Here is a 26272-nt window from a genome sequence, read left to right on the forward strand (position 1 = left end):
TGTCTGTAAAATTCCAAAATGTTTTTCTTGTTCTGAAATTTGTCTCTGTATTCTCAGTCACACTGCAGGTCAATAATTTCTAGTTGCAGCTCAGGACGAATCTCTTCTATATTCGCTGAACATGGAGAGGAGAACAGATCAGAATCACTGTCTAGTGCTGTCAGATCTTGAAAGCGTTGATCAAATTATTCCTTAAGGGCAACTAAACTATGTGAATAACGTTCACAGTCTTTGTGAACATCTTGCATGGATGATAATTTAGGAAAATGAGCTAGATTTCCTGTTTCCAGCTGACTCACCCAAAGTGTCAATTTCATTTTAAAAGCTCGTGTTCGATCTATGAAATGAGTAATTAGCAGATCTTTACCTTGTAGTGAAATGTTCAAAGCATTCAGATGGCTAGTTAAATCTGCTAATAACGCGAGATCACATTTCCATGAAGGCTCTTTCAATTCAGGAACACACATGTTATTTATTTCCATGAACATATTTATCTCATCTAATAGGCAAAAATTCGATTTAATAATTCGCCACGACTAAGCCAGCGGGCCTCGCTGTAATAAGGCAGGCTACCATACTGGCTTTCTACATCCTCAATAAAGCTTTTAAATTGTCTGTGTTGTAGCCCATGCTTCCTTATATAATTGGATGTACGGACAACAACACTCATCACATTTTTTAGAGTGATACTCTTTGCACATAAGTTTTCCTGGTGGATCACACAGTGAACGCCCCTTATTTCATTCGGCACGGTCAGTTTTTGCATTTTCTCCTTCAACAGCGCAACGAAACCTAATTTTTTCCCTGTCATTGCTGGTGCACCGTCTGTAGACACTGAAACTAAAGAATTCCACGACAATCCTATATTTTCAACACTTTCTTCAACACTACTTAAAATATCACCTCCGGTTGTAGTGTTCTTCATGGCTACTACATCGAGGAGCTCCTTCCTCACCTGAAGATCTCTATTAACACCTCTACTAAATATGGAAAGCTGCGCTGTTCCAGTGATATCAACACTTTCGTCCAGAGCTAGAGAATACGCCATAAAATCTTTATAGATATTTGCAAGCTGGCTCTGGACGTCGTCTGCCATGTCCTGTATGCGACGCATAATGGTCATGTCAGATAATGGCACAATCCGAAACTGTTCAACTTGAGATGGACACAAATGTTCCGCTGCAACTACCAAATATCTTTTATTAAATCGCCATCAGTGAAGGGGCGCAGGGATTTTGCTAAAAACAAAGCAGTTTTGTAGCTCACTCTGAGAGCTGCCTCAGTTGATTTTTCTTCATCATCCAGATCTTCTTCGGATAGCTTCCTTTTAAGTTTAATAACTTCCTGTGCATGATCTGGTCCATCACATTTTCCACTTCGTAGCCTTTCACGTGGTACGACATATAATGTCGCTGCAAATTAAATTTCCTAAAAGAATTCAGTGTTTTGTGACATACTAAACATTTTGCAACACCATCCTTTCCTGTAAACAGATACAATTCCTCCCAATGGGGGTTGAACTGCGAAAGCATGGTTGGGGTTACACAACGGCGACTTGACATGATTCTTAACCAGCGAAGTGACTGTTAGAGCTGATCGTAGTACTTTTAACGTTACACAGTCGGTGTGAATTCAATAGGCACGCTGCAGTCCTATTCATACGTGCGCGCGCATTTCCCCTCCCTCCCTACTCCGCGACCTTGCACCTGCTCGCGCACACGTACCTGAGCAGACGCGAGTACTCGCGCTCAAAACCAGCCAGTTGTTAAGCCCTGTGTTACACCATAGTATGTACTTTCCATAGATAACCAGATGTCAATCATGCACAAATAGGCCTATAATAATAAAAAATATCATCGAACACAGCATCACCTTTGGTCTCATTAATGTCCCGGTATTATGTTGACTTTTTTCTTTTTCTGGGGGGGTAGGGGGAGATTGCATCTTCATCTTGTGATGGGACATGCTTAATGTTTTAATGAAGAATTACTGTTTTTCTACCCTCAATTCAGTTGACATTGTTCAATGTTATCACTTTGATATCAGGTTCTCATGATTTCCCTTTGGTAAAAGCTTTGTTGTGCATTAATGTTAGAAAAAAAGAAGACTGTGAAGATTTACTGATTCTGAAAACTGTGAAAAAAATGCTGGTGACTTCAGCTGTTTGCACAAAGCTGAAATTTCTGAATTTGTTTCTACTGTCTGGTGATTGGTAGAGAGCATTGTTACTGATGGGATGGACTGACATGTTGTTATCAACTAATAATTTTGTCACTGATGTAATATTCTTAGCATATTGACTGCCGAGCATTATTTTTTCCATCATTCTTGTGGTTATTTGCTCTTTCCCTCATAATTTTGTGCCTTTTTCAGGCATTTCCCGACTTGAAGTTGATTTTTCTGAGAAGTTTTTAGTAGCAGTAACACCAGTTATAGGACGTAAGATATTAATCTGAACAGTTTGTCTGTCTGAAGGCACCATGGATCAGAATACTGGTGAGACTAGGTACTGTGCTGATACATGAGTGGTAGAAAAATAAAACATTTGTTTGGGCACATGTTGTCTTTAAAGCAACCATTAATTCAGTCCATTTAGTGTTACTTATTAGTGTGTTGCATGTAATTCATTTTGTTCGAAATTTAATGGCTTAAGTTATTTCTTTAATTACAGGGTTATTGGTGGCCTTATCTCTGCTCATTTACTTATCATGGATCCAGATGAGCCATTTGGTCAGTTACGCCCTTCAGGGTATGAAAATGACCTACTCTATCTTGCACATGACTTGGCATCTCGCTTGCTACCAGCATTTGAGAAGAGCTCAACAGGCATTCCATATCCAAGGGTAAGTGTATGTTATACATCTTACTATGAATGTTAATACTGCAGAAACCTTTGTGGTCATTACTTCAAATTTTTGTGACCATTACATTATGTAATTAATATTTTTTACATGACTGGAAGAAATTTCTTTTGTTTTTCTCTTTCTTGTTTCACATTACATTACATCACATCACATTATAAGATGATTGAGGAGTTTTTTTCAAAATAAATATGACTTATTTTTGAAAATAAAGCAATTTCAGGTGAGATTAGTTTAGGTTGTAAAATAAGTCAACCAAAGCATGTAAACATATGAATATAATAGAGGGAAACATTCCACGTGGGAAAAATATATCTAAAAACAAAGATGATGTAGCTTACCAAACGAAAGCATTGGCGTGTTGATAGACACACAAACAAACAAACAAACACACACACAAAACTGAAGCTTTTGCAACCAACGGTTGCTTCATCAGGAAAGAGGGAAGGAGAGGGAAAGACGAAAGGATGTAGGTTTTCAGGGAGAGGGGTAAGGAGTCATTCCAATCCCATCCTTTCGTCTTTCCCTCTCCTTCCCTCTTTCCTGATGAAGCAACCGTTGGTTGCATAACCTTGAATTTTGTGTGTGTGTGTGTGTGTGTGTGTGTGTGTGTGTGTGTGTGTGTCTATCAACATGCCAACACTTTTGTTTGGTAAGTTATGTCATCTTTGTTTTTAGATATAAAGCATGTAAACACTTAGTCTTCATCTCCTGACTTCAAATTTGTTGTTTATCCCTCACCTTTATCATCGTGTGTGTCTATCAACATGCCAACACTTTTGTTTGGTAAGTTATGTCATCTTTGTTTTTAGATATAAAGCATGTAAACACTTAGTCTTCATCTCCTGACTTCAAATTTGTTGTTTATCCCTCACCTTTATCATCTCCCTGTATCATTCTCTGTTAACTGTTGTTTTGGTCTCTTGTTATTAGTAAATGGGCACTCTTGATAAACTTGTCACATCAAATTGTAAAACTCTAAATTTTGAATTATGTCCTACATTGACTGTTGAAGGGATGATGGAAATTCACAGATGTAATTTATCTTACTTAGAAGATTAGGATTTAATATTCTGTCAACAGTGAGATCATTATCTGAACTTCAGCTTCATCTCAGATTATCTTATTGTTGACAGGACAATATAAACACTAATCTTCCAGGTAACATCTGTGGATTCCCATCATCCTTTCAACAGTCAGTTGCTTTCCTACTGAAGACAATAGAGGGTATTTTTGAAAACTTGGAATTTTATATCAATCTGTTTTGACAAAGTTCACCAAAAATGCTCATTTATTAATACCAAAAGGTTTAAAAACAGTTACTTCAAAATGCAGCTTGGGTATCTTAAACACTATGCTACATCACTTAGTCAAGATGTTGGTGTGATGCACCCCTGCCACCGGAGATTAGACTAATGTCAGTGATAAGACACTGCCTGCAGCATCATTGCTCCCTGTACAAGGTAAAATATGGTGCCTATTACTCTTTAGCCTTTAGATATCAAGCACTCACTGCTATGCATTGCTGAGTGCTAATGTATTAATCTGTTAAATGTGTTAATGCAGGTACTAATTTCCTAAATCTCCTTGATAACAGAGTTCTAGTGGTTTGAAGTGTAGGTCAGACTCTATTTATGCATAAACCAGGCCTTATGCATACTCGTAAGGCTGTTTTTTTGGCTACAACAGAGGTTTTTGTCTTTCTATCCTTGATTTGCCACTGATGTTAATGCATGATTTTGGAAACTGAATAGACTGGCTAATGTCGCTACTACTACACATTCAAATGAAAATATAATAATTACTTTGTATTCTGAGACCAAGGCTATCCTTCACAGGGCACATATTCTCTTTGATGTTCTTAGGTAGGTAAAGAAGGATATAATCCTCTGTATAAGGTTCATTCTGTTTTACTGGTTGTTACTGTACAGACTGGAAGGAACCCCACATGCTGATCCTACTGTGTTGACAGTTTATGTTCATCAGCATTTTCTGGAAGTTGCTGATCGGATGTTGTGTGCAATAGCCTTTTTTTTAAAGATGTCAGATGGTTTATTTTAGTGCCAGGATAGTCCTTGGCTGATACTTTTTACCTATATGTTCCAGTGTATTAACCTCAGGAGTAAATGAGCAGCTTCAAGAAGAAAGCAACATTCAAACTGCCCTTGAATTCCAGTCTTTGCCGTAATGCATAACTTTAGGGTTTATTCATGTTAAAGTAAAGCTGTATATTCACAACCCAACAACCTTCTCTATGGCAGACAGCGCACTAACCTGCAAGGGATATAATGCATGTAGGAAATGTGGCCAAACAGCAAACGAAAATGGAAGAACATGTTCAGTGACACTGTGTATAAACTGATAAGCCAAACATGTATACTGCAGTTGAGACTGTGCAGCTTCCTGAGGGAAAAAGAAAGTATAGGAGATGAAGGACGAAAGAGGAGTATCACATTACAAAGCAAAGAAGTTATCCTTGACACACAAGCTGCCCACATTCATTTCATTGGTTATGTCAGTGATCACATTGACATATTGTAAAAAGCATCGATCTATGTTTCAGCACCTAAAGCTGCGACAAGAACATTTGCCTGCAATTCTGCTTGCAATAATGGACTTCAGGCTAAATCAGTGGGCTTGTCCATACCACCAATAAATGTGATAGCCCAGTGTATGGCACAGACCCAAACTTCATCAGTTCTGGGGAACAGAGAACATTCAAACTGTCTGACACCAATACAAAACAACTATACATATTAAAGGAGAAGCATGTGTCAAAAAGTAGACATATAAAAAAAGAAAAAGTGTGAACCCCCCACCATACTACACTGGTCTTGAGTAAATGCTGAATCAGGTAATGACCCCAGCTCAGAAGACATAGATATCGAGGTTTGCTTTACAAAATGAATAAGCCCATCCAACGATTACCTCAACCATTGGATTATCGCCACCTTGATGAGAGGAAAGAAAAAATAGGTACCTTGAGTACCTCTATCGGTTCTCCCTTCTATTCCAGTCTCGTATTGTTCGTGGAAAGGATTGTCGGTATGCCTCTGTGTGGGCTCTAATCTCTCTGATTTTATCCTCATGGTCTCGAGCACGGGGTCCCGGGTTCGATTCCCGGCGGGGTCAGGGATTTTCACCTGCCTCGAGATGACTGGGTGTTTGTGTTGTCCTAATCATTTCATCATCATCCAGGAAAGTGGCGAAATTGGACTGAGCAAAGATTGGATAATTGTACGGGCGCTGATAACCGCGCAGTTGAGTGCCCCACAAACCAAACATCATCATCATCATCATCTCATGGTCTCTTCGCGAGATATACGTAGGAGGGAGCAATATACTGCTTGACTCTTCGGTGAAGGTATGTTCTCGAAACTTTGACAAAAGCCCGTACCGAGCTACTGAGCATCTCTCCTGCAGAGTCTTCCACTGGAGTTTATCTATCATCTCCGTAACGCTTTCGCAATTACTAAATGATCCTGTAACGAAGCGCACTGCTCTCCGTTGGATCTTCTCTATATCTTCTATCAACCCTATCTGGTACGGATTCCACACTGCTGAGCAGTATTCAAGCAGTGGGCGAACAAGCGTACTGTAACCTACTTCCTTTGTTTTCGGATTGCATTTCCTTAGGATTCTTCCAATGAATCTCAGTCTGGCATCTGCTTTACCGACGATCAACATTATATGATCATTCCATTTTAAATCACTCCTAATGCGTACTCCCAGATAATATATGGTATTAACTGCTTCCAGATGCTGACCTGCTATTTTGTAGCTAAATGATAAAGGATCTATCTTTCTGTGTATTCGCAGCACATTACACTTGTCTACATTGAGATTCAATTGCCATTCCCTGCACCATGCGTCAATTCGCTGCAGATCCTCCTGCATTTCAGTACAATTTTCCATTGTTACAACCTCTCAATACACCACAGCATCATCTGCAAAAAGCCTCAGTGAACTTCCGATGTCATCCACCAGGTCATTTATGTATATTGTGAATAGCAACGGTCCTATGATACTCCCCTGCGGCACACCTGAAATCACTCTTACTTCGGAAGACTTCTCTCCATTGAGAATGACATGCTGCGTCCTGTTATCTAGGAACTCCTCAATCCAATCACACAATTGGTCTGATAGTCCATATGCTCTTACTATGTTCATTAAACGACTGTGGGGAACTGTATTGAACGCCTTGCGGAAGTCAAGAAACACGGCATCTACCTGTGAACCCGTGTCTATGGCCCTCTGAGTCTCGTGGACGAATAGCGCGAGCTGGGTTTCACATGACCGTCTTTTTCGAAACCCATGCTGATTCCTACAGAGTAGATTTCTAGTCTCCAGAAAAGTCATTATACTCGAGCACAATACGTGTTCCAAAATTCTACAACTGATCGACGTTAGAGATATAGGTCTATAGTTCTGCACATCTGTTCGACGTCCCTTCTTGAAAACGGGGATGACCTGTGCCCTTTTCCAAACCTTTGGAACAGTACGCTCTTCTAGAGACCTACGGTACACCGCTGCAAGAAGGGGGGCAAGTTCCTTCGCGTACTCTGTGTAAAATTGAACTGGTATCCCATCAGGTCCAGAGGCCTTTCCTCTTTTGAGCGATTTTAATTGTTTCTCTATCCCTCTGTCGTCTATTTCGCTATCTACCATTTTGTCATCTGTGCGACAGTCTAGAGAAGGAACTACAGTGCAATCTTCCTCTGTGAAACAACTTTGGAAAAAGACATTTAGTATTTCGGCCTTTAGTCTGTCATCCTCTGTTTCAGTACCATTCTGGTCACAGAGTGTCTGGACATTTTGTTTTGATCCACCTACTGCTTTGACATAAGACCAAAATTTCTTAGGATTTTCTGCCAAGTCAGTACATAGAACTTTACTTTCGAATTCATTGAACGCCTCTCGCATAGCCCTCCTCACACTACATTTCGCTTCGCGTAATTTTTGTTTGTCTGCAAGGCTTTGGCTATGTTTATGTTTGCTGTGAAGTTCCCTTTGCTTCCGCAGCAGTTTTCTAACTCGGTTGTTGTACCACGGTGGCTCTTTTCCATCTCTTACGATCTTGCTTGGCACATACTCATCTAACACATTATGTACGACGGTTTTGAACTTTGTCCACTGATCCTCAACACTATCTGTACTTGAGACAAAACTTTTGTGTTGAGCCAACAGGTACTCTGAAATCTGCTTTTTGTCACTTTTTCTAAACAGAAAAATCTTCCTACCCTTTTTAATATTCCTATTTACGGCTGAAATCATCGATGCCGTAACCGCTTTATGATCGCTGATTCCCTGTTCTGCGTTAACTTTTTCAAATAGTTCGGGTCTGTTTGTCACCAGAAGGTCTAATATGTTATCGCCACGAGTCGGTTCTCTGTTTAACTGCTCAAGGTAGTTTTCAGATAAAGCACTTAAAAAAATTTCACTGGATTCTTTGTCCCTGCCAGCCGTTATGAACGTTTGAGTCTCTCAGTCTATATCCGGCAAATTAAAATCTCCACCCAGAACTATAACATGGTGGGGAAATCTACTTGAGATATTTTCCAAATTATCCTTCAGATGCTCAGCCACAACAGCTGCTGAGCCAGGGGCCTATAGAGACATCCAATTACCATGTCTGAGCCTGCTTTAACCGTGACCTTCACCCAAATCATTTCACATTTCGGATCTCTGTCAATTTCCTTCGATACTATTGCACTTCTTATCGCTATAAACACGCCTCCCCCTTCACTGTCCAGCCTGTCTCTGCGGTATACATTCCAATCTGAGTTTAGGATTTCATTACTGTTTACGTCTGGTTTCAGCCAACTTTCTGTCCCTAGTACTATATGGGCGTTGTGACCGTTTATTAATGAGAGCAGTTCTGGGACCTTTCTGTAGACGCTCCTGCAGTTTACTATTAGCACATTAATATTGTTATTCCCTGTTGCATTTTGCCTACTCCTACCTTGCCGCGCCTCAGGAGGCGTCTTTTCTATTCGGGACCACATATCAGAATATTTCCTTAAATACATTTAATTACATGTTGTCACTTAAGAAAGAAATTTACACATCATCCCATGCTTGTGCTACAAGTGTGTGACTTTGTCAAAAGAGTGTACACATTCATGGTTTCCAGCACACCCAGGTCTGCTGTGTTATGAATAACAGGTGAATCACAGTGTGCAACTGAAATTAAAAATGCAAATGGAAATGTACTCAAAAGTTGAATTACACAAGGCAGAACTATTCTTGTGGACAAAATATATAAATTGTACACACATTCAACCTGAAATTTTGGCAGTATATGGACCAAGTCAGCTGCTCATTACTATTTTCACTGATTTGAACTTCATCTTAGTTTCTCATCTTCTCAGGTGAGGCACTCTTCACACTTTGTTTACCTTAGTGCAGATTGTAGCCACACTGCTCAGTACTCATTCCATTGGTAGATGTGACGCATTGCTGCTTTGTATGAGTAATTGGTATGTGGTAGACATGGCTGCTACATTTCTCTGATGTATAGTTGCCTTTTTACGGATTCTTGAATAGTGTATTAGTTTGTTACAGTTACTTCAGTTTGTATGCTGCCTATCAGTGACAGCACTGTGCAAACTTGGCGTTGGTTGGCTTTCTGCAAGTGTAGCTATTTATGGCTCAGTTTTATCCTTACTTTATAGCTCCTGGCCATTCGTATAGTCTATAATCTGGCTCTGTTTGGATTTATTTAGGCTGAATGCTCTCACTGACACTTGCAGTGTATGGTTGACTTACATCAGACACATTTGAAAGGTGGTTTTAGCACAGTCACTTTTCCATATTCTGATGAGCCATCCACAGCTGTTGTTCTGCCTTTTAACTTAACTTGCAAATGTACACTTTGTACTGATTTTAGGCACTTTCATTGTTGGTTATATATTTTTGACCTTACTTGCTTTTGTGCTACAGGTAGCTTTTCCATGCGTCTTACTGTTAGGATGTAAAGGTTCATTTTTAATTTTCAGCTTCACCTGAAGTTGTGGCTGAAAACCCAAAACCAGGTTGTGTAAGACTTCACTGATAAAAAATTTGTACAACTGTAGTGGAAGTTTAAATTATGAGCAATTTAAATAACAGTTGTGGATGTCCCACAACGGAAACTTACATTACTAAATGCACTGTAACCTTCGGCCATAGTGAAATGGCACCAACAAATTCACAAACACTGCTCTGGCATGAGTGATGTTGATTAGGACATCCAGATCTTGCACTATACGACTTCTATGTTTTTTGGAAGCTGAAAGAACACCTGGGGAAAGAGATTTTCCAATAATGAGAACATTCACACAGTGATTCTTGAATGGCTCTGTGGCCAAGAATTATATTTCTGCCATTGATGAATCAAACAATTGGTAGACTATTTTGGCTGTTGTACAGAGACTTGTTGGCTGTTTTGATCATCACACTGGAGTGCAAAACTTAAAGGCAAAAGTAACCTACACATGATGTGTGAAAGTAACATAGCGTGATGAAACTTGGACCACACATAGAAAGAATTACTACGGTGTAACTGAAAGAAATATGCAATGAGATGAACAAAAATGACACTTTCATTTAAAGACAATAAGTACACTGAAGTCACTGTGATTTATGGTGATACGCTGCATGTTGCAAAAGGTGGTTTGTAATAGCGTGTGATCACCATTGACAGCCAGTGTGTGCTCTGCACTGTGCTCCCATGGTGGCTGCGAAATTGTTAATGAGTTCTTGTGGTCGGGTGTTCCAGTTCCCCACTGGCGTGGTTGACAACTGCTGGCCAGTCATTGATGCATGTGGACATGCTTCAGTACATCTCCGCACCACATCCCACACTTGCTCAGTAGGAATTTCCTGAAAATCTTCTTGTTCCAAGTGCTCTTCCACCTGCACTGTTCAATCCAGTCTCATGTTGTCAGCCATAAAAATAGTCAGGACCGAATGTACCTATGAAAAGATGCACGTGGGGAAGGAGTACAGTGTCACAATTACACTGACTGGTAAATATACTGTGTTCAAAGATTTGGAGGTCACTATGTCCATGTGAGATTATGTCTCCTCACACCATAACACCTGGACCACCAAAACAATCATGTTCAACAATGTTCCTAAGTGCATTGTGTGTTTCCATCTCTCACCATATGAGAGTACATCCAGAATAACTTCTCAAACTCAATCTGCACTCATCTAAGAAGAGAATATGACCCCATTCCTCATTGCACCACTGTGTAGTCTGAGACTGCGTTCCTTGCAGTCGTATTAAATGTGGTTGCAATTGTACCCGCTGTTTGAATGGGTCCCGTCTTTCGTGTTGCACGACATAGCAGCCGCCTGCTATTGTAGTTGACCATAGTTGATCACCACCTCTCCTTCAGGTACCAGTGCCTGTGGTTCAAAACATTCCCTATGCATGTGAAACAGTTCTGTGAACACTGTATGTTGATTTTGGGCCCTGATGTAATAAAAGAACATCACCACTGTACATGTTAACTGCTCGCCAGTTGACTCACACTGTCTCTTCTCATTCCTTCAATTGCCTCGAGTTGTGGGGCCAGCCCCATTTGGTGCTAATAGTCACACTTACCTCACGCCATGTGACATCCAATTTTCAGTCCATGACTGGGAGATCTGTAGCAACATAGTACCAGACTTTTTCATTTCCACCAAGTAGTTAATATGTTATGTTACGTTATCTATCTCGTCCATAAGTTTTGCAGAGCAATATGGTGTCATGCATCTGTGTCACTTCGAAGTGTAGTGCAGCATCCAATAAAAGTCGATTTGATTCCCTGCCCCCTCCCTCTCTCGCCACCCCCCCTCCCCCACTCCCATATCCTCCCCCTCTTCACACACACACACACATACACACACACACACACACACACACACACACACACCACACACACACACACCACTTGCGCAATATTATTACACATTCATAAAGTTTTCTGTGGAATAGGAAAGGTAGTCAGACTGCTGAAATTTGTTTATTTTTGAACTAAATTTTAGTTAGAATGTTACTGTTGCTCTGAAATGTCAATTGATTATGACAACAATATTCATAAGGAAGTAAATGTGATCTGAACCTGCATTCAGTATTCTCAATTGTTTAAAGACCTGTTTATAAGAGTGACACCAAGTGAGTAAGATGAGCTACCATGTTAAGGCTCTTGATCACATGATTGTTGACTGCTCTGTGTCTTCACTATGTGGTGATGTGTTGCTCTCTTTACTCCTGCTCTTGCTTATATTCCAGCCCAGCTTTTCCAGTATTAAATATTTGTTTTTCTAAATTTTAATGTCTATCTTAATTTATTTTTATACGTGGTGGATGCAGATTGTACTTTATCATGCAGTCCGTAGTTCTAAAATAATAGTTACTCTTTTATAATTTCTTTCTTGATCATTTTGTTGTTTCATGTACACACATCAAAAAAAGTTTTGCATCACCCAGTTCTCAGAACTCCTGAAGTTAGACACTGACTATGGTTATTGCATCACATTCCCTTTGACTGTTCAGAGATGTCACTAAAGCCGCACAAAGATGTAAACAACCATACATAAGCAGCGCCTATTAGATGGAGGGGGTCTGACAGCCGATCAGTTCGTCACTCCACCAGGTAGGAGGTACATGGCTAGTGTTGTCCCAACCATGCATAGATGGTCAACACCGCAGTTTGATCACGTCCGCATTGTTACTTTGTGCCAGGAAGGACTCTCAACAAGGGAAATGTCAAATGTACAGGTGTCTTGCAATGAACCAAAGCGGCGATGTTCAGATATGCAGGAGATACAGAGAGACAGGAACTGTAGATGACATGCTTCTTTCAGGCTGCCCAAGAGCTACTACTGCAGTGGATGACCGCTACCTACAGATTATGGCTCAGAGGAACCCTGACAGCAATGCCACCATGTTGAATAATGCTTTTTGTGCAGCCTCAGGACGCCATGTTATGACTCATTGTGCACAATAAGCTGCATGATGTGCAACTCCACTCCCGAGGTCCATCTTTGCAAACTACAACACCATGCAGCGCAGTGCAGATGGGCCCAACAACATGCCGAATGGACCACTCAGGATTGGCATCACGTTCTCCTCACCTATGAGTGTCGCATATGCCTTCAACCAGACAATCGTCGGAGACGTGTTTGGAGGCAACCCGGTCAGGCAGAATACCTTAGAAACACTGTCCAGAGTGTGCAGCAAGGTGGAGGTTCCCTGCTGTTTTAGGGTGGCATTATATGGGGCCGACATATGCTGCTGGTGGTCATGGAAGGCACTGTAATGGCTGTAAGATACGTGAATGCCATCCTCCAACCGATAGGGCAACCCTATCGGCAGCATATTGGCGAGGCATTCGTCTTCATGGACGACAGTTCATGCTCCCATTGTGCACATCTTGTGAATGACTTCCTTCAGGATAACATCATCACTCGAATAGAGTGACCAACATGTTCTCTAGTCATGAACCCTATCAAACATTTCTGAGATAGATTGAAAAGGGCTGTTTATGGACGACGTAACCCACTAACCACTCTGAGGGATCTATGCCAAATGGCCGTTGAGGAGTGGGACAATCTGGACCAAGACTGCCTTGATGGACTTGTAGATAGTATGCCACGATGAATACAGGCATGCATCAATGCAAGAGGACATGCTACTGGGTATTAGGGGTACCGGTGTGTGTAGTTATCTGGACCACCACCTCTGAAGGTCTTGCTGTATGGTGGTACAACATGCAATGTGTGGTTTTCATGAGCAATAAAAAGAGTGGTAATGATGTTTATGTTGATCTCTATCCCAATTTTCTGTACAGGTTCCAGAAATGTCTGAACCAAGGTGATGTAAAACTTTTTTTTATGTCTGTATATTTCTTACAATTACACAAGCAACTTAAAGGAAAATGTATCCAGGTGAACCTGAAGGGTGGTATTCCGGCAAATGCAGTCTCAGAAACCTGTACAGCAGGTGCAGGATCCTTGCTACTAGAGTTTGGATTACTTAGTCGTTTGCTTGGTGATCCGGTCTATGAAGGTTATGCGCGCCGTGCTAGCCAGGCCCTCTGGAACCTGCGGTCACAGAAAACAGGTCTTCTTGGTGAGTTTACTGCTTAGGTCTTAAACATTCTGCATTATATAACCAAATGATGCTATCAGTATTTTTAGAAATGAAAATTAATTCTTATTTGTGTGTAATTATTACTATTGTTATTTCATGTGTGTGGCAGCTAGTTATTTTTAGTTACTTCCCTAAGGAATAGACTGAGTATTTGCGAATGTCTAATAATTACTGCTTCAAAATTGTCCTACAGTTTTTCCTTTATAGTATAAAATCAAATCTTGTGTTAGTAAAAAGGAAAACATAAGAGATTAATTTTGTAAATATATTTAGTCATAAATAAGTGAATGTATTTTTTACTTTCCTTTTTTGTCAGAAATGTGAGGGCTGTTCAATAAGTAATGCAACAGATCTTTTTTCTTGGCCCTTTTCAGTTGAAAATTTGTGAATTTTTATGGGACCTTGTGAAATATTTCCACTTTAGCCTCTATAGTTTCATGAAATTCAGATAGGTGGCAGCACTATATGTAGGCTTCAAAACAGCGTCCATAATGGGGGTGCATCCAAAGCAGAAAGCTGTCATTGAATTTATTTTGGCAGAAAACTAGAACATTGCATATATTTGTAAGAGCTTGCAGTATGTCTACAGAGAACTGGCAGTGTACAAAAGCACAGTGAGTCATTGGACAAGGCATCTGTCGTGCATTGGAATGAAAGTAAATCTAATCTAATCTAATCTAAAACTTACCGTATCTCCCGCATGTTGGCCAGTTGCAAACAGCTGTGACTCCTGCAATGTTAGCCTCATTGCTGAACTGGACATCTCTAATGCTGCCACAGTCGTCCACCAGTTGGGGTACTCAAAGGTGTGTGCCTGCTGGTTTCCTTGCTGCCTAACAGAAGACTTCCACATGTTTAGGTCAATGAAGGATGCGCTCTGCGGGAATGATGATGGGGAAGGTTATTGATGCAGTGAACAGTGCCTCAGACACTGACCACTAGAGAGGTACCATATGGGCATACAGGGGTTCCCAGTACGATAGTGGAGGACCATCGAATTGAATGGAGATGGTTGAAAAATATGGTTTTGTGGCCAAAAGATTAGGGAGTGTATTGGAGTTGTGAATAAAACCAAACTGCTTTCAGAAAAACAATGTGTTCCATTACTTACTGAAAGCCTCTCACATTTTAGTTGTCCTGTAATTCCCTTGGATCAAGGACTCAGTACAACTAATAATGAATTACTGGCCACGTACGTAACTTTGGACAGATTGACGAAAGAAATAGGCAGTTGTGATTGACTTCAGGGGTGTTGGGAGGAACAGTTCTTTTGAAGTGTTTTATAAGACTGCTGTTAGATATTTACAGATTCCGTTGATCGTAATTGTGAACTCTCAGTATGGTATGAAACAAATAAGTTTACAACTAAAATACTATTTCTCATTAAAAAGGGGGAGCCAACATGGTGGCCATTTACGAGATTCTTTTACATTAATCTTAACCCCTGGACGCCCAAGCCTTTCTTTCTAACTCGGATGCCTGGGGGGGGGGGGGGGGGGGGGTTCGGTGAGCTACAGGTATTAAATAAGTTTACTGGCAAAAAATTACAACTTTCAAAATGGTTTATGTATTTTAACTAAGGCATTGGTTTATAAATGTTGTTAATTGTTATAAATATTGGATTGAGTGAATAAAAAATTGACATATTACAATACGAAATACGGGTGTTCATATACAATAGACTACTCTGAGTCCTCAACTTCAAGGCAAGAGACACACTTCACAATTTTTTCTGAATGTGTGTTACACACATGTTGATGACACTGTCCACAGTACTGTTTTGGTTTACTTAGATTGTTGTACCTCTGCTCCTTTGTTTTAGCTTCTCTTACGCAAATATGGCACCGACCTTTCCCTGCAGGAGGCTGACATGCTTCTGTTGTCACTTCTTTGATTTTCTTTTGTAGAATAGTCTCCATTGATTGAACAATTTGATTAGATAACTCTCTTGCATTGGCACTTCTTTCTTGTACCTGCAATTTCACTAGTTCCATCCCAGCTTGCAGAAGATAAACAGGGTGTATACGACCCGGGACAACTGGGAAATCCGGGAAAAACCCGGGAATTTTTTCATCCGGGAGAAAACCGGGAAAAACCCGGGAATTTTTCGGAATTCCGGGAATTTTTCATTGCTTTAGCTTTCAGATAAATTTTTGTAATTTTGACTGCAGAATTGATTCTCTAGCAAAGAATGTTATTGTTTCCTGCTACTGGAGAACGATACTGCAGCAATAAAATATGAACGAGAAGGAAAAAAATAAATCTTTAGTGGCAAAGGAAAAGTGCAATTTACAACAACAAAACACCGTGCACGCACAAGCGTGTGCAAATAGCAAAAATATGTCAAAGGCCGTAGGGTGCAGACTGTAATTCTTCGTAAAAATAAACTGCTTGCTATGAGCATGACGTCACAACTGTTCACATTAGGTTCGTTTGACCAGTCTGTTGCGCATGCGCATTTGATCGCGTATAAGCAGTACCTTCTCCTGTCTCCCGCTACTTGAAGTTTGGCTGTTACCTGTATCGGTAGTAGCAGCAAGCAGCCAGATGCAAACGAGAAAAATTTTTCTCACGTGCCATAGCTGCCAGATTCGCGCTTTCACAGAGTTGTAGTGGTGAAGGGGTTAGTCTCCACGTGACCCGTGTTTACGTTAAGTGATTTCGCTGCTTATCTTCGTGTACAGCTCTCACGTCAAATGAAAACAAAACGGATTTCTGTGGCCGGGAGCTATCAACTGAATTAAAATACATTCACATAATTACGGAGGGCAAAAATATATTATTAATTTCAATTTTCTGATTTTATTTTATTTCCAAGTTAGGAGCAGTCAAGCATTAATCGCCTTGCAGAACAATGAAGTTATTTTTGCAAGTTTACTAAAGAAATTTGGCTTTATTAATCTTTCCGCTGAAGAAATCATTTTATTTGAAATGAAGTGTTTCTTTCTACAGTATTGGCTAGTTCCAACTGTTCGCTGAATTTCAAGTGCACGTTATCATCTTCTGCCATGTATGGCATTATGCCACAATAAAGAACCAAAAATGAGATCGTAGAGTACTGGTACTCCAAGAAAATTTAAATCCCAAAAACCACACTGAAAAACTTAATATCAGATGGGACCTACTTCATTGTGAATCTGGAAAAAGCCAATTTGCACTTCAAGCCGAACTATGCATTTTAGTATGGTTCACGAAATTCCAATGCTCTTTGGAGTATCCTCTGATGCCCTGTTTCTTTTATGGTGTAATGTAAGCTCTCTTAGTGCTCTATACACACGAACATGCGGGCTCCCTACACCACTGCAGTTGCACACGCACAATAATGCCTGTTTTCTCTCGCTCTCTGGCAACGGGTATATTGAATCTATTTCTAACAGTCTCCGGATAGTACTGCGAACGGTGGTTAGAAAAGCGTTACTTTCAAAGTAAATTTCTTTTTATGCAAGATGAAATAAGTTACGTGTGAGAAAGTGGGATGGATATCTAAATCATAGAGCGTTCGAAACTGAACAGTTTGAGAACCAGCCACTTACAAGAATTTCGAGCCGAGACATTTATGTCATAATTTTAAATTTACTGGCACAGTTGTGTGACGTATCTTAAAGTATAACACACGCAAAAGAGATCAATATTACATGTGAAAGCTTAACTTCTGTTGTAGCGTGTTAATCTTAGAGACCAATATAATATGTCAAAGCTTAGCTTCTCTTGTAGATATATAGTACTGTGTACATTAATGTAAACTGTTAACTTTTCCTCTTGTATGTTCGCGCTATGTAACCAGTGATCTTGCTATTGGCTGACTATAACACGTGTCCTATGCTCTGAATAGCTGCTGTAATCGGCTGGCGAGACCTCGTGGCTTGAGATACGACTCGCTTACCTTGGTTTCAACGCTCTGGAAACTAACGCGCTGTGTTTGGTGCAATTCGAATTTATACTTTCGTAATGCGAAAATATGCAGCATATATGTTGCTGCAAATCAAAGGTCCTTCCAAAACTTCTCTCATTTTTTTAATTAAAAGTCTCTCCATACTTCTCTCCCCCATCATTTCTTTTTTTCCCGGAAGTTCTACGCGATTGTATAGAACGTTAACCATTCAAAGGATTGATAAGTTTTGCAGTTCAGAGGGAAAATCTACTGAAAACTTACTGTCACTTAACACGGAAAAAGTGTATATTCACCCGGGAAAAAGCATATTTTTTAAACGGGATATCCAGGAGAAATCCGGGAATAATCCGGGCATTTTTTTTCCTTGTCCCCGTATACACCCTGATAAAGTTTCCGTTTGTTGTGTTTCTTTTCATTCCATCTTGGATGTTGCTGGATCAATATGGTGGTTGCATTGATAGCACAAATGTCAATGAGAGAGTAAAATACACATAGAGGCCATCTCTTTGTTCCCCTCTTGCCAGTGTACATATGCACCATTTGATCAATGGTATCAATTCCACCTTTAGTGGAGTTATAATATGCATTTATCTCGGTTTTATTCTTCTCTCCTCCAACAGTGCCTTTATCTTGGTGCATTGTTGACTACATCAGTAAGTTTTTACTTGGTTTCGTTTTTGCTATTTAGGACACCAAAGTTACTGGAGGCCTACCTGTTGATGGGTCTGTGAAAAAGAACATTGACGAATATAGCTCTCGATTTGATGTGTTCTTCATTATATCTGGAATATGCTTCCTGTTTGATTGGAGAGTTCCTACTGTAGTATCTTTGTAGTCTTGGTATAACTCGTCCGCCAAATCCACCAATGTGTAGCATCGGTCTGTAGTAATATTTCGACCAGTATTTTTCACAGGTGCTACCAGACGTTTGACGACAGCTGCTGAACCCCGTTCTTCTTTCGACAAATTCTGAACATTACCTGCATAGGGTTCCATATTCAAGACATATCTGTCAACTGCATCGGACATCATGCATATAAGGATGCCATACTTGCCTGGTTTATCCTTCATAAATACTTTGAAGGGGCAGCGCCCTCTAAAGAAGCTGAGCATCTCATCAATGGTGAGGTCGACCCCTGGTTTATACAGTAGTGGAAACCTATCATTCACTTTGTTGAAAACATCACAGATTGCTGTGAACTTGTCTGCTTCCCTTCTTAGCTGGCGGGTACTTTTGTCATCAAAACTTATGATTGCAATAAGTTCTTTGAAATGTTCTCTTGCCATAATACCCTTGTAAACTGGCCGACCCATTAGGTCTGACCAAAGATTGTGTACACTGACAGAATTGTCCTTATTTGCCCCCATAAGTATCAGGACTCCTATAAAGGCATACAATTCTTTCTCATTAGTCAAAGTAACATTTCGTATAACTGCCTCTTCATTTGAATGTTTTACTATAACATCCATGATGTCAGGAGTAAGAAGGAACTTCAAGGCTTCTCCAGGTGAATGGCAAACACCAGCTGGAGTTACTCCTGCCTGCTCTCTTACTATTTTAGCAACAGGCCTCCGAGGAATTCTAGGCTGTGTGGTTACGTACCTTCTTCCAGACTTGGCCAAAATAATATCCTGATGGTCACTGCCTGAAGCTGCGCTATCTTCATCTTCTCTAACATCCACACCACTTTCCCGATCTGAATCATACTCCATAACGCCATCCTCACACTTAAAACGTCCGGACTGATAGGCCATGGTCGAAGTATAAAACTCTCTCCTGACGTTTCGTCTCCGACTGCAGGAGACATCCTAGGAGGTAAAGCGGCGAACTGCTTTACCTCCTAGGATGTCTCCCGCAGTCGGAGACGAAACATCAGGAGAGAGTTTTATACTTCGACCATGGCCTATCAGCCCGAAAGTTTTAAGTGAAGACAATACCGGCCATGAAAGCTTACATTGTATGACCATCCTCATATTCACTTTCACTCCCCGAGTCACAATCTTCATCTAAAATTTCATTCAGAACTGTTTTTAAAGAGGAGTCACGTATTCTTTTAGTCATTTCTAAGTCTGGGTGTGAACAGTAGGGAACTGCAATAACTCACTGCAAGTTTACAAGATAAATAACAGCTGACTAACATCGACAATCACTTGCTCTGAAAGTAAACTGATTGTTGTGAATATCAAGAATACCAACCAACAAGAAACTAACTTGCATTGTCATAGAGATGAGAAATACAAAATTCTACTAAGGGAAATTTTCTATTGACACTAACGTTTCATAAAATAGCCAACAAACAATAACTCAAAGGGAATATGTAGTATGAAAGTTACTTGGGCAAAAGCAGGGGACATAAAAAAATTGTGGGTTCAACGAACCCCCCCCCCCCCCTCCTTAGGTGTCCTAGGGTTAAGATACCTTTAACTTTTTTATGTATACAGATCTGTATTCAACTGCATTCAGTCACACACATTGGGAGGGGGGGAAAGTTGACAACCTTTCACCTCGCTACTTGTCCCACGCACTTCCATTTCATTTTTATTATAGCCAAGATTATGTCTTCCACTCCAGTATCTTCTTTAATAAATTTCCTTGTTTATCTGCTTTTTGTAGTAATTGCCAGCATGCATATATCCTTGCCCACTGAGCAACCATCGTTTTAGTTTCACATTGAGACCCTAAGTGATACGAACTAATAGTAAACTTCCATTTAAGGACACATAAAAACTTTGTTTTGAAAACCATATTTAGTTTACCAAAAGCTCTCCAGTCCACTTTCTTACCTGTTTATTTCTTTCCCTAGCCATCCAGTCATTGCACTCAGGTGTTTTAAATATAAAAATTCATTCACTGCTTCTACTAGTTCATTGTTTATATGTACAATTTTCTGATTGATGTTTTGGTTATACATTATTTTAGTCTTACTGTAATTGATTTTCAGGCCTACTTAACTTTCTCTGTTAAATTCTTCCATTCATTGGTAGAGGTTATCTGCATTATAGCTGAACAGTACAAAGTTGTCAGCAAAACAAATGTGGTTATATGTCAGTTTCAATTATTCTTTCTTTTGTTTGCACACTTCAAAAACTACTGACTACAGTTTTGGTGATACTGAATCTCCTTGCCTGACAGAACTTGCAGTTATGAATTTCACACAATCCTGATGGGAGCTGCAACACTGATGTACAGGCTGCGTAAAAAGTAAATGTATATTTGAAATTGCTTCCCAAAATAATTGGCCTATTTCATTGAAATGATATTTATTATGAATGGAAGAATTGTACAAATTGTTCTATAGTGCAAATTTCATGTAGGCATCACCATTTTCCACCAGATTCTCCAATTGTTTAGAAATGTTTTCGACAGGCTTCAACAAGAACACTAGTGGTACATTGGTGATAACTGCCAGATGTAGGCTCCCAAGTCATCCAGTGTACAAGGTTTGGCCCAGTAAACTTCCCCTTCACCCATCCCCACAAAAAGAAGTGGCATGGTTTAAGATCAGGACTCTATGCTCTCCACTCGTGACAACTGTGATGACTCAACCAACATCCTGGAAATTTATTGTTGAACCATTTGCTTGCACTGATTGAAAAATGAGACAAGCCAGCATCTTCTATAAAGACGAGGTTGTTGGCATTGTCATACATGAACACAATTGGCTAAGCCAGATTTTCCAGCATGGCTAGGTACTGGTCCAAGTTCATCGCCTTCCAAAGAAGAAATTGGTAGATAATTTGTTTTGGTGTCATAACGTACAACACGATTACCTTGGGCTGGTGTTGCGTTTCTCAGTGGTGACACTTGAAAAATCCATTGCCCCTTGGGAATTATAATGGTTTACAAATCCTCCCATGTGAAACACAGTTTCATCACTCCAGATTATGTTGAAAACGACTGGGGGAAGTCGCCAAGCTGGCCTAGCATGATTTATCTGTACTCCATCTAATGGGCACAATCTTCCACAGACAATTTCTGATAATGTTATGGCTTCCACAAATGAAATTCCAACTCCTTTTTTAAGGACATTTCAGGTTGTCTTCCATGTTAGACCACTTTCATGGGCTGAGTAATGTGTTGATTTTTGGGGGTTGCAGGTGAACATATCCCATACAAGTCACACATTTTCCTCTGACGTGGATGTCCTGCGATGACTGTTTCTTACACTGTCCACCACTGATCCCATAGTCATCAGTTTTGTATGACAGTTTCTGATTCATTCAATGCCTAGCTGCACAAGGCCCAAGCACAGCCAGGCAACATCTCTGTACCAGTATAACAGAATGCCGCACTTAGAGAATTCACCTTGGCACTTGCAGATGTCTATTTGTGAAGATAGAGTTCTACTACTTTAAGAAAAGTACATAATTCCTTAAAGCAAATATATTAGTATTCATAAATGTTATTACTTATTTACAGTAGACACTTCTCTTCCACTGTGTATAGTAGCATGAAGTGACTCAGTTACTTGTTTCTCAATGGCTGTCATTGTAGAGTTTGTTGAAACTGAGGATAAAGCCTTCTTAAAACCTGTAACATCTACATCTACATCATACTCAGCAGGCCACCTATTGGTGTGTGGCAGAGGGTTCTTTCAGTACCACTATCTGATCCCTCCAATCTTGTTCCACTCGCAAATATTGCATGGAAAGAATGATCGTGAGATGTATGTGGAGGGAAGTAATATGATGTCTGACTCCTCCTGAAAAGTGCTGTCCCTAACTTTCGGTAGTAAATCTCTCCGTGATGCACAGCGTCTCTCTTGCAATGTCTGCCAGTGGAGTTTATTTAGCATCTCTGTAACACTCTCTCGCCAGCTAAATGATCCCGTGACGAAACGCGCCGCTCTTCGTTGGATCTTCTCCATCTCCTCTATCGGCCCTACGTGATAGGGATTCTGGATGGGTGAACAATATTCAAGAATCAGGCGAACAAGCACCTTATAAGCTACTTCTTTCATGGATGAGTTACAGTTCCTTAAGATTCTTCCGATGAATCTGAGTCTTGTCTGCTTTTCCCAGTATCTGTTTGATATGGTCATTCCACTTAAGGTCACTCTGGATAGTTGTGCCTAGATATTTTACGGCAGACGCTGTCTCCAGCTATTTGTCATCAATAGTGTAGCTGTACAGTAGTGGATTTCTTTTCCTATGTGTGTGCATTATGTTACATTTATTTACGTTCAGGGTCAACTGCTAGAGTCTGCACCATTAATCAATTCTCTGTAGGTTGTTCTGCAAATTCTTACTATCTTCTGGTATTGCTACTTTGGTATAAACAACTGCATCATCTGCGAATAGCCTTAAAGGGCATCCGATGCTTTCTACTAGATCATTTATATATATTGTGAAGAGCAACAGTTCTGTCACACTTTCCTGTGGTACTCCGGATATTACCTTTACATCTGTCAATTTAGTTCCATTAAGAGCGATGTGTTGAGTTCTATCTGCAAGAAAGTCTTGAATCCAATTGCAGGTCTGCTCCGATATTCCGTCAGCTCATATTTTTTTCATTAAACGGCAATGCGGTGTGGTGTCAAATGCCTTACTGAAATCGAGGAATGTGGCACCAGCCCGAGCACCATTTTCCAGTGCGCTGTGGATCGTATGGAGGATAGAGCCAGCCGAGTTTTGCAGGATCTCTGTTTGCGGAATCCATGTTTATTTTTATAGAGGAGCTGTTCATTTTCCAAGAACGTCATAATTCTACAACAGATTGACGTCAACAATATAGGTCTATAATTGCATGGATCTGTCTCATGGACTTCTTAAAAATGGAATGATTTGCGCTTTTTTTCCAGTCATTAGGTACCTTTTGTTGCTCAAGCGGTCTACAATAAATTACTGCTAGAAGGGCAGCAAGTTCTTTCACATAATCTTTATAGAATCTTATAGGTATTTCATCTGGTCCTGAAGCCTTTCCATTACTAAGCAATTGTAGCTACTTTTCAATTCTACAATTGATTATCTCAGTATATGCCATTTCAACATTCGCATGATGATTGAAATGAGGGACAGTGTTAAGATCTTCTCTGGTGAAACAACTTCGGAAGACCGAATCTTATCTTCAGTTTTGGTGCTGGTGTGGTCACTGGGAGACTGAATAGATGATTTTGACCCACTTACTGATTTTTACATACGACGAAAATCTCTTGCGGTTTTTACTCAGGTCGTTTGACAACATCTTACTTTCGAAATCATTGAACACTTCTCTCATTGCTCTCCTTACGCTCATTTTCGCTTCGTTTTGCTTTTGTTTGTCAGCTAGGTTTTTACTTCTCCTGACTCAGAGATGAAGTGCTCTTTGTTTACATAGCATTTTTCTAACACAGATATTAAACCATGGTGGGTCTTTCCCATCCCTTAAAACCTTACTCAGAACATACTTGTCTTGGGCATATTGAACAATGCATTTGAATTTTTTCCATTTGTTCTCCACATCTTCGTCCTCATCACCAGATATTTGATGCTGACTGCTGAGATCTTCTGAAATTTTTATCGTGTCACCCTTGCTGAGCAAATATGTCTTCCTACCTTTCTTAATACTCCTTGTAGGACCTGCCGTCATAGATGCTGTCACAGCCTTATGATCACCGATACCTTCCTGATTCGATAAGTTCAGGCTGTCTGTTGTCAGGAGGTCTAAGATGTTACCCTCATGAGTTGGTTCTCTATCTGTCTGTTCAAGGTAATTTTCAGACAAGACAAGACATCCTAAACAATGCCACAAGATTCCCTGTCTCTGGCACCAGCTTTGAAGGCATAACACTCCCATTCTATACCTGGCAAGTTGAAGTCACCCCCTATTACAATGGCATGACCAAGAAAATTACTAATGATATTCTGCAAGATCTGTGTGAATAGCTCTACAGCTTCAGATCCTGACCCAGGTGGTCTATAAATCATCCGGTCACCCAGATTAATTCTCATTCAGAATCCGTAATAACCTTGCTAGATTTTATTGAATTTTTTACTGCAATAAACACGCCACCACCATTGACGACTAACCTACCCTTCAATAAACATTCCAGTCTGAACTTAGGATTTCGTTGTCATTGATGTCTGGCTTCAACCAGCTTTCTGTTCCCAATACTATCTGTGCATTATAACCTTCAACAAGTGATACTAATTCTGGGGCCTTCCCTTGGATGCTCCTGCAGTTTACTAAAATCATATTAATCTTTTCTATCTCTGATCTGCGAGGACCAAGATTCTCTGAGGTTGCTGTGGCTGATTTAACGGGCAGATTGTGTTTGCTCCCGAGGGAAGGGTCCTCTAACCTAAGAAACCCCCATGTGCACACCACACATACTCCACTACCCTAGTATCGGCTTCCTGTGTGTAGTGCCTGCCTGACCTATTAAGGGGCTGCACCCGATAGTGGAGGTCGAGAAATTCGCATCCGATACCGTCGCAGAGCTGTCTGAGCTTCTGATTTAGACCTTCCACTCTGCTCCAAACCAGAGGACCACGATCAACCCCGAGTATGTTGCTAAAAATAGACAGCTTAGCCTGCATCCTGCATGCATTGCTAATTGTCTTCTCCAAATCAGCCAGCCGCCGAAAGGAGCCAAGGATGGCCTCGGAACCCAAGTGACAGGCGTCATTCGTACCAACATGTGCCACTACGTGCAGCTGGTTGCACACAGTGTGCTCAATAGCTGCTGGCAGGGCCTCCTCCACATCACGGCTGAGACCTCCCGGCAGACATACCGAATGCACACTGGAATTCATTCTCATTTTGCTGCTATCTCCCTTAGGGGCTCCATCACCTGCCTAACATTGAAGCTCCCAATGACTAGCATACCCACCCTCTGTACTTGTCTGGACTGGGCAGGAAAATTGACTGCTGGCCGAACAGGACAGGCATCCTGTGGTGGCTCAGAGTTGTCATCAACACTGAGAAGCACCTTGTACCTGTTGCTAAGGTGTAGGAAGCCAGCCACACGGCCTGCTCCCTCTTTTGCCTTCACCCAGTGACACGCGAACCCACCACTGTCTGCCACCCACTCTGGAGTAAGGATGGACCAGTTAGATGTTGCGTATCGTAAGTCACAATGATGTCTGGGCCACCAGTTTGTCACAGGTCTCGTCGCTGGCTCCCCGATGTCACCACAACTTGGAGCATTAGCTAGGAGCTTGTCGACGGTAGCCAATGCAGCTTCCAGCTGTTTACGGACAGTAGCCAACTCTTCTTGTATCTGCTCACAACAAGCACAGTCCCTAGTCATATCGTACTGTGTATAAAATAGATATGAGGTCTCAAACCACCCTACTGAGTTTGAAAATATACCAAAGGAGAATAAAGTAACACTAAAAGCTGGTGTGCAGATTTCTCACTGAACTCTGAGACTGCAAGCTATTAAACAGAAATAAATTTCTCTACATGGA

General features: G+C 40.6%; 1 protein-coding gene across 1 annotated transcript in view; it reads left to right on the forward strand.

The window, feature by feature from the left end:
• The window catches only part of LOC126185117 (ER degradation-enhancing alpha-mannosidase-like protein 1), a 189814-nt gene that overhangs the window by 77183 nt on the left and 86359 nt on the right, over positions 1-26272 (forward strand). The window contains exons 3-4 of the mRNA XM_049927935.1: positions 2672-2843; positions 13785-13968. Coding sequence (XP_049783892.1) covers positions 2672-2843; positions 13785-13968 — 356 coding nt within the window. The remainder of the gene's footprint in view (positions 1-2671; positions 2844-13784; positions 13969-26272) is intronic.

This window comes from Schistocerca cancellata, chromosome 4 (assembly GCF_023864275.1).
Source record: "Schistocerca cancellata isolate TAMUIC-IGC-003103 chromosome 4, iqSchCanc2.1, whole genome shotgun sequence".
Classification (NCBI taxonomy): Eukaryota; Metazoa; Arthropoda; class Insecta; order Orthoptera; family Acrididae; genus Schistocerca; species Schistocerca cancellata.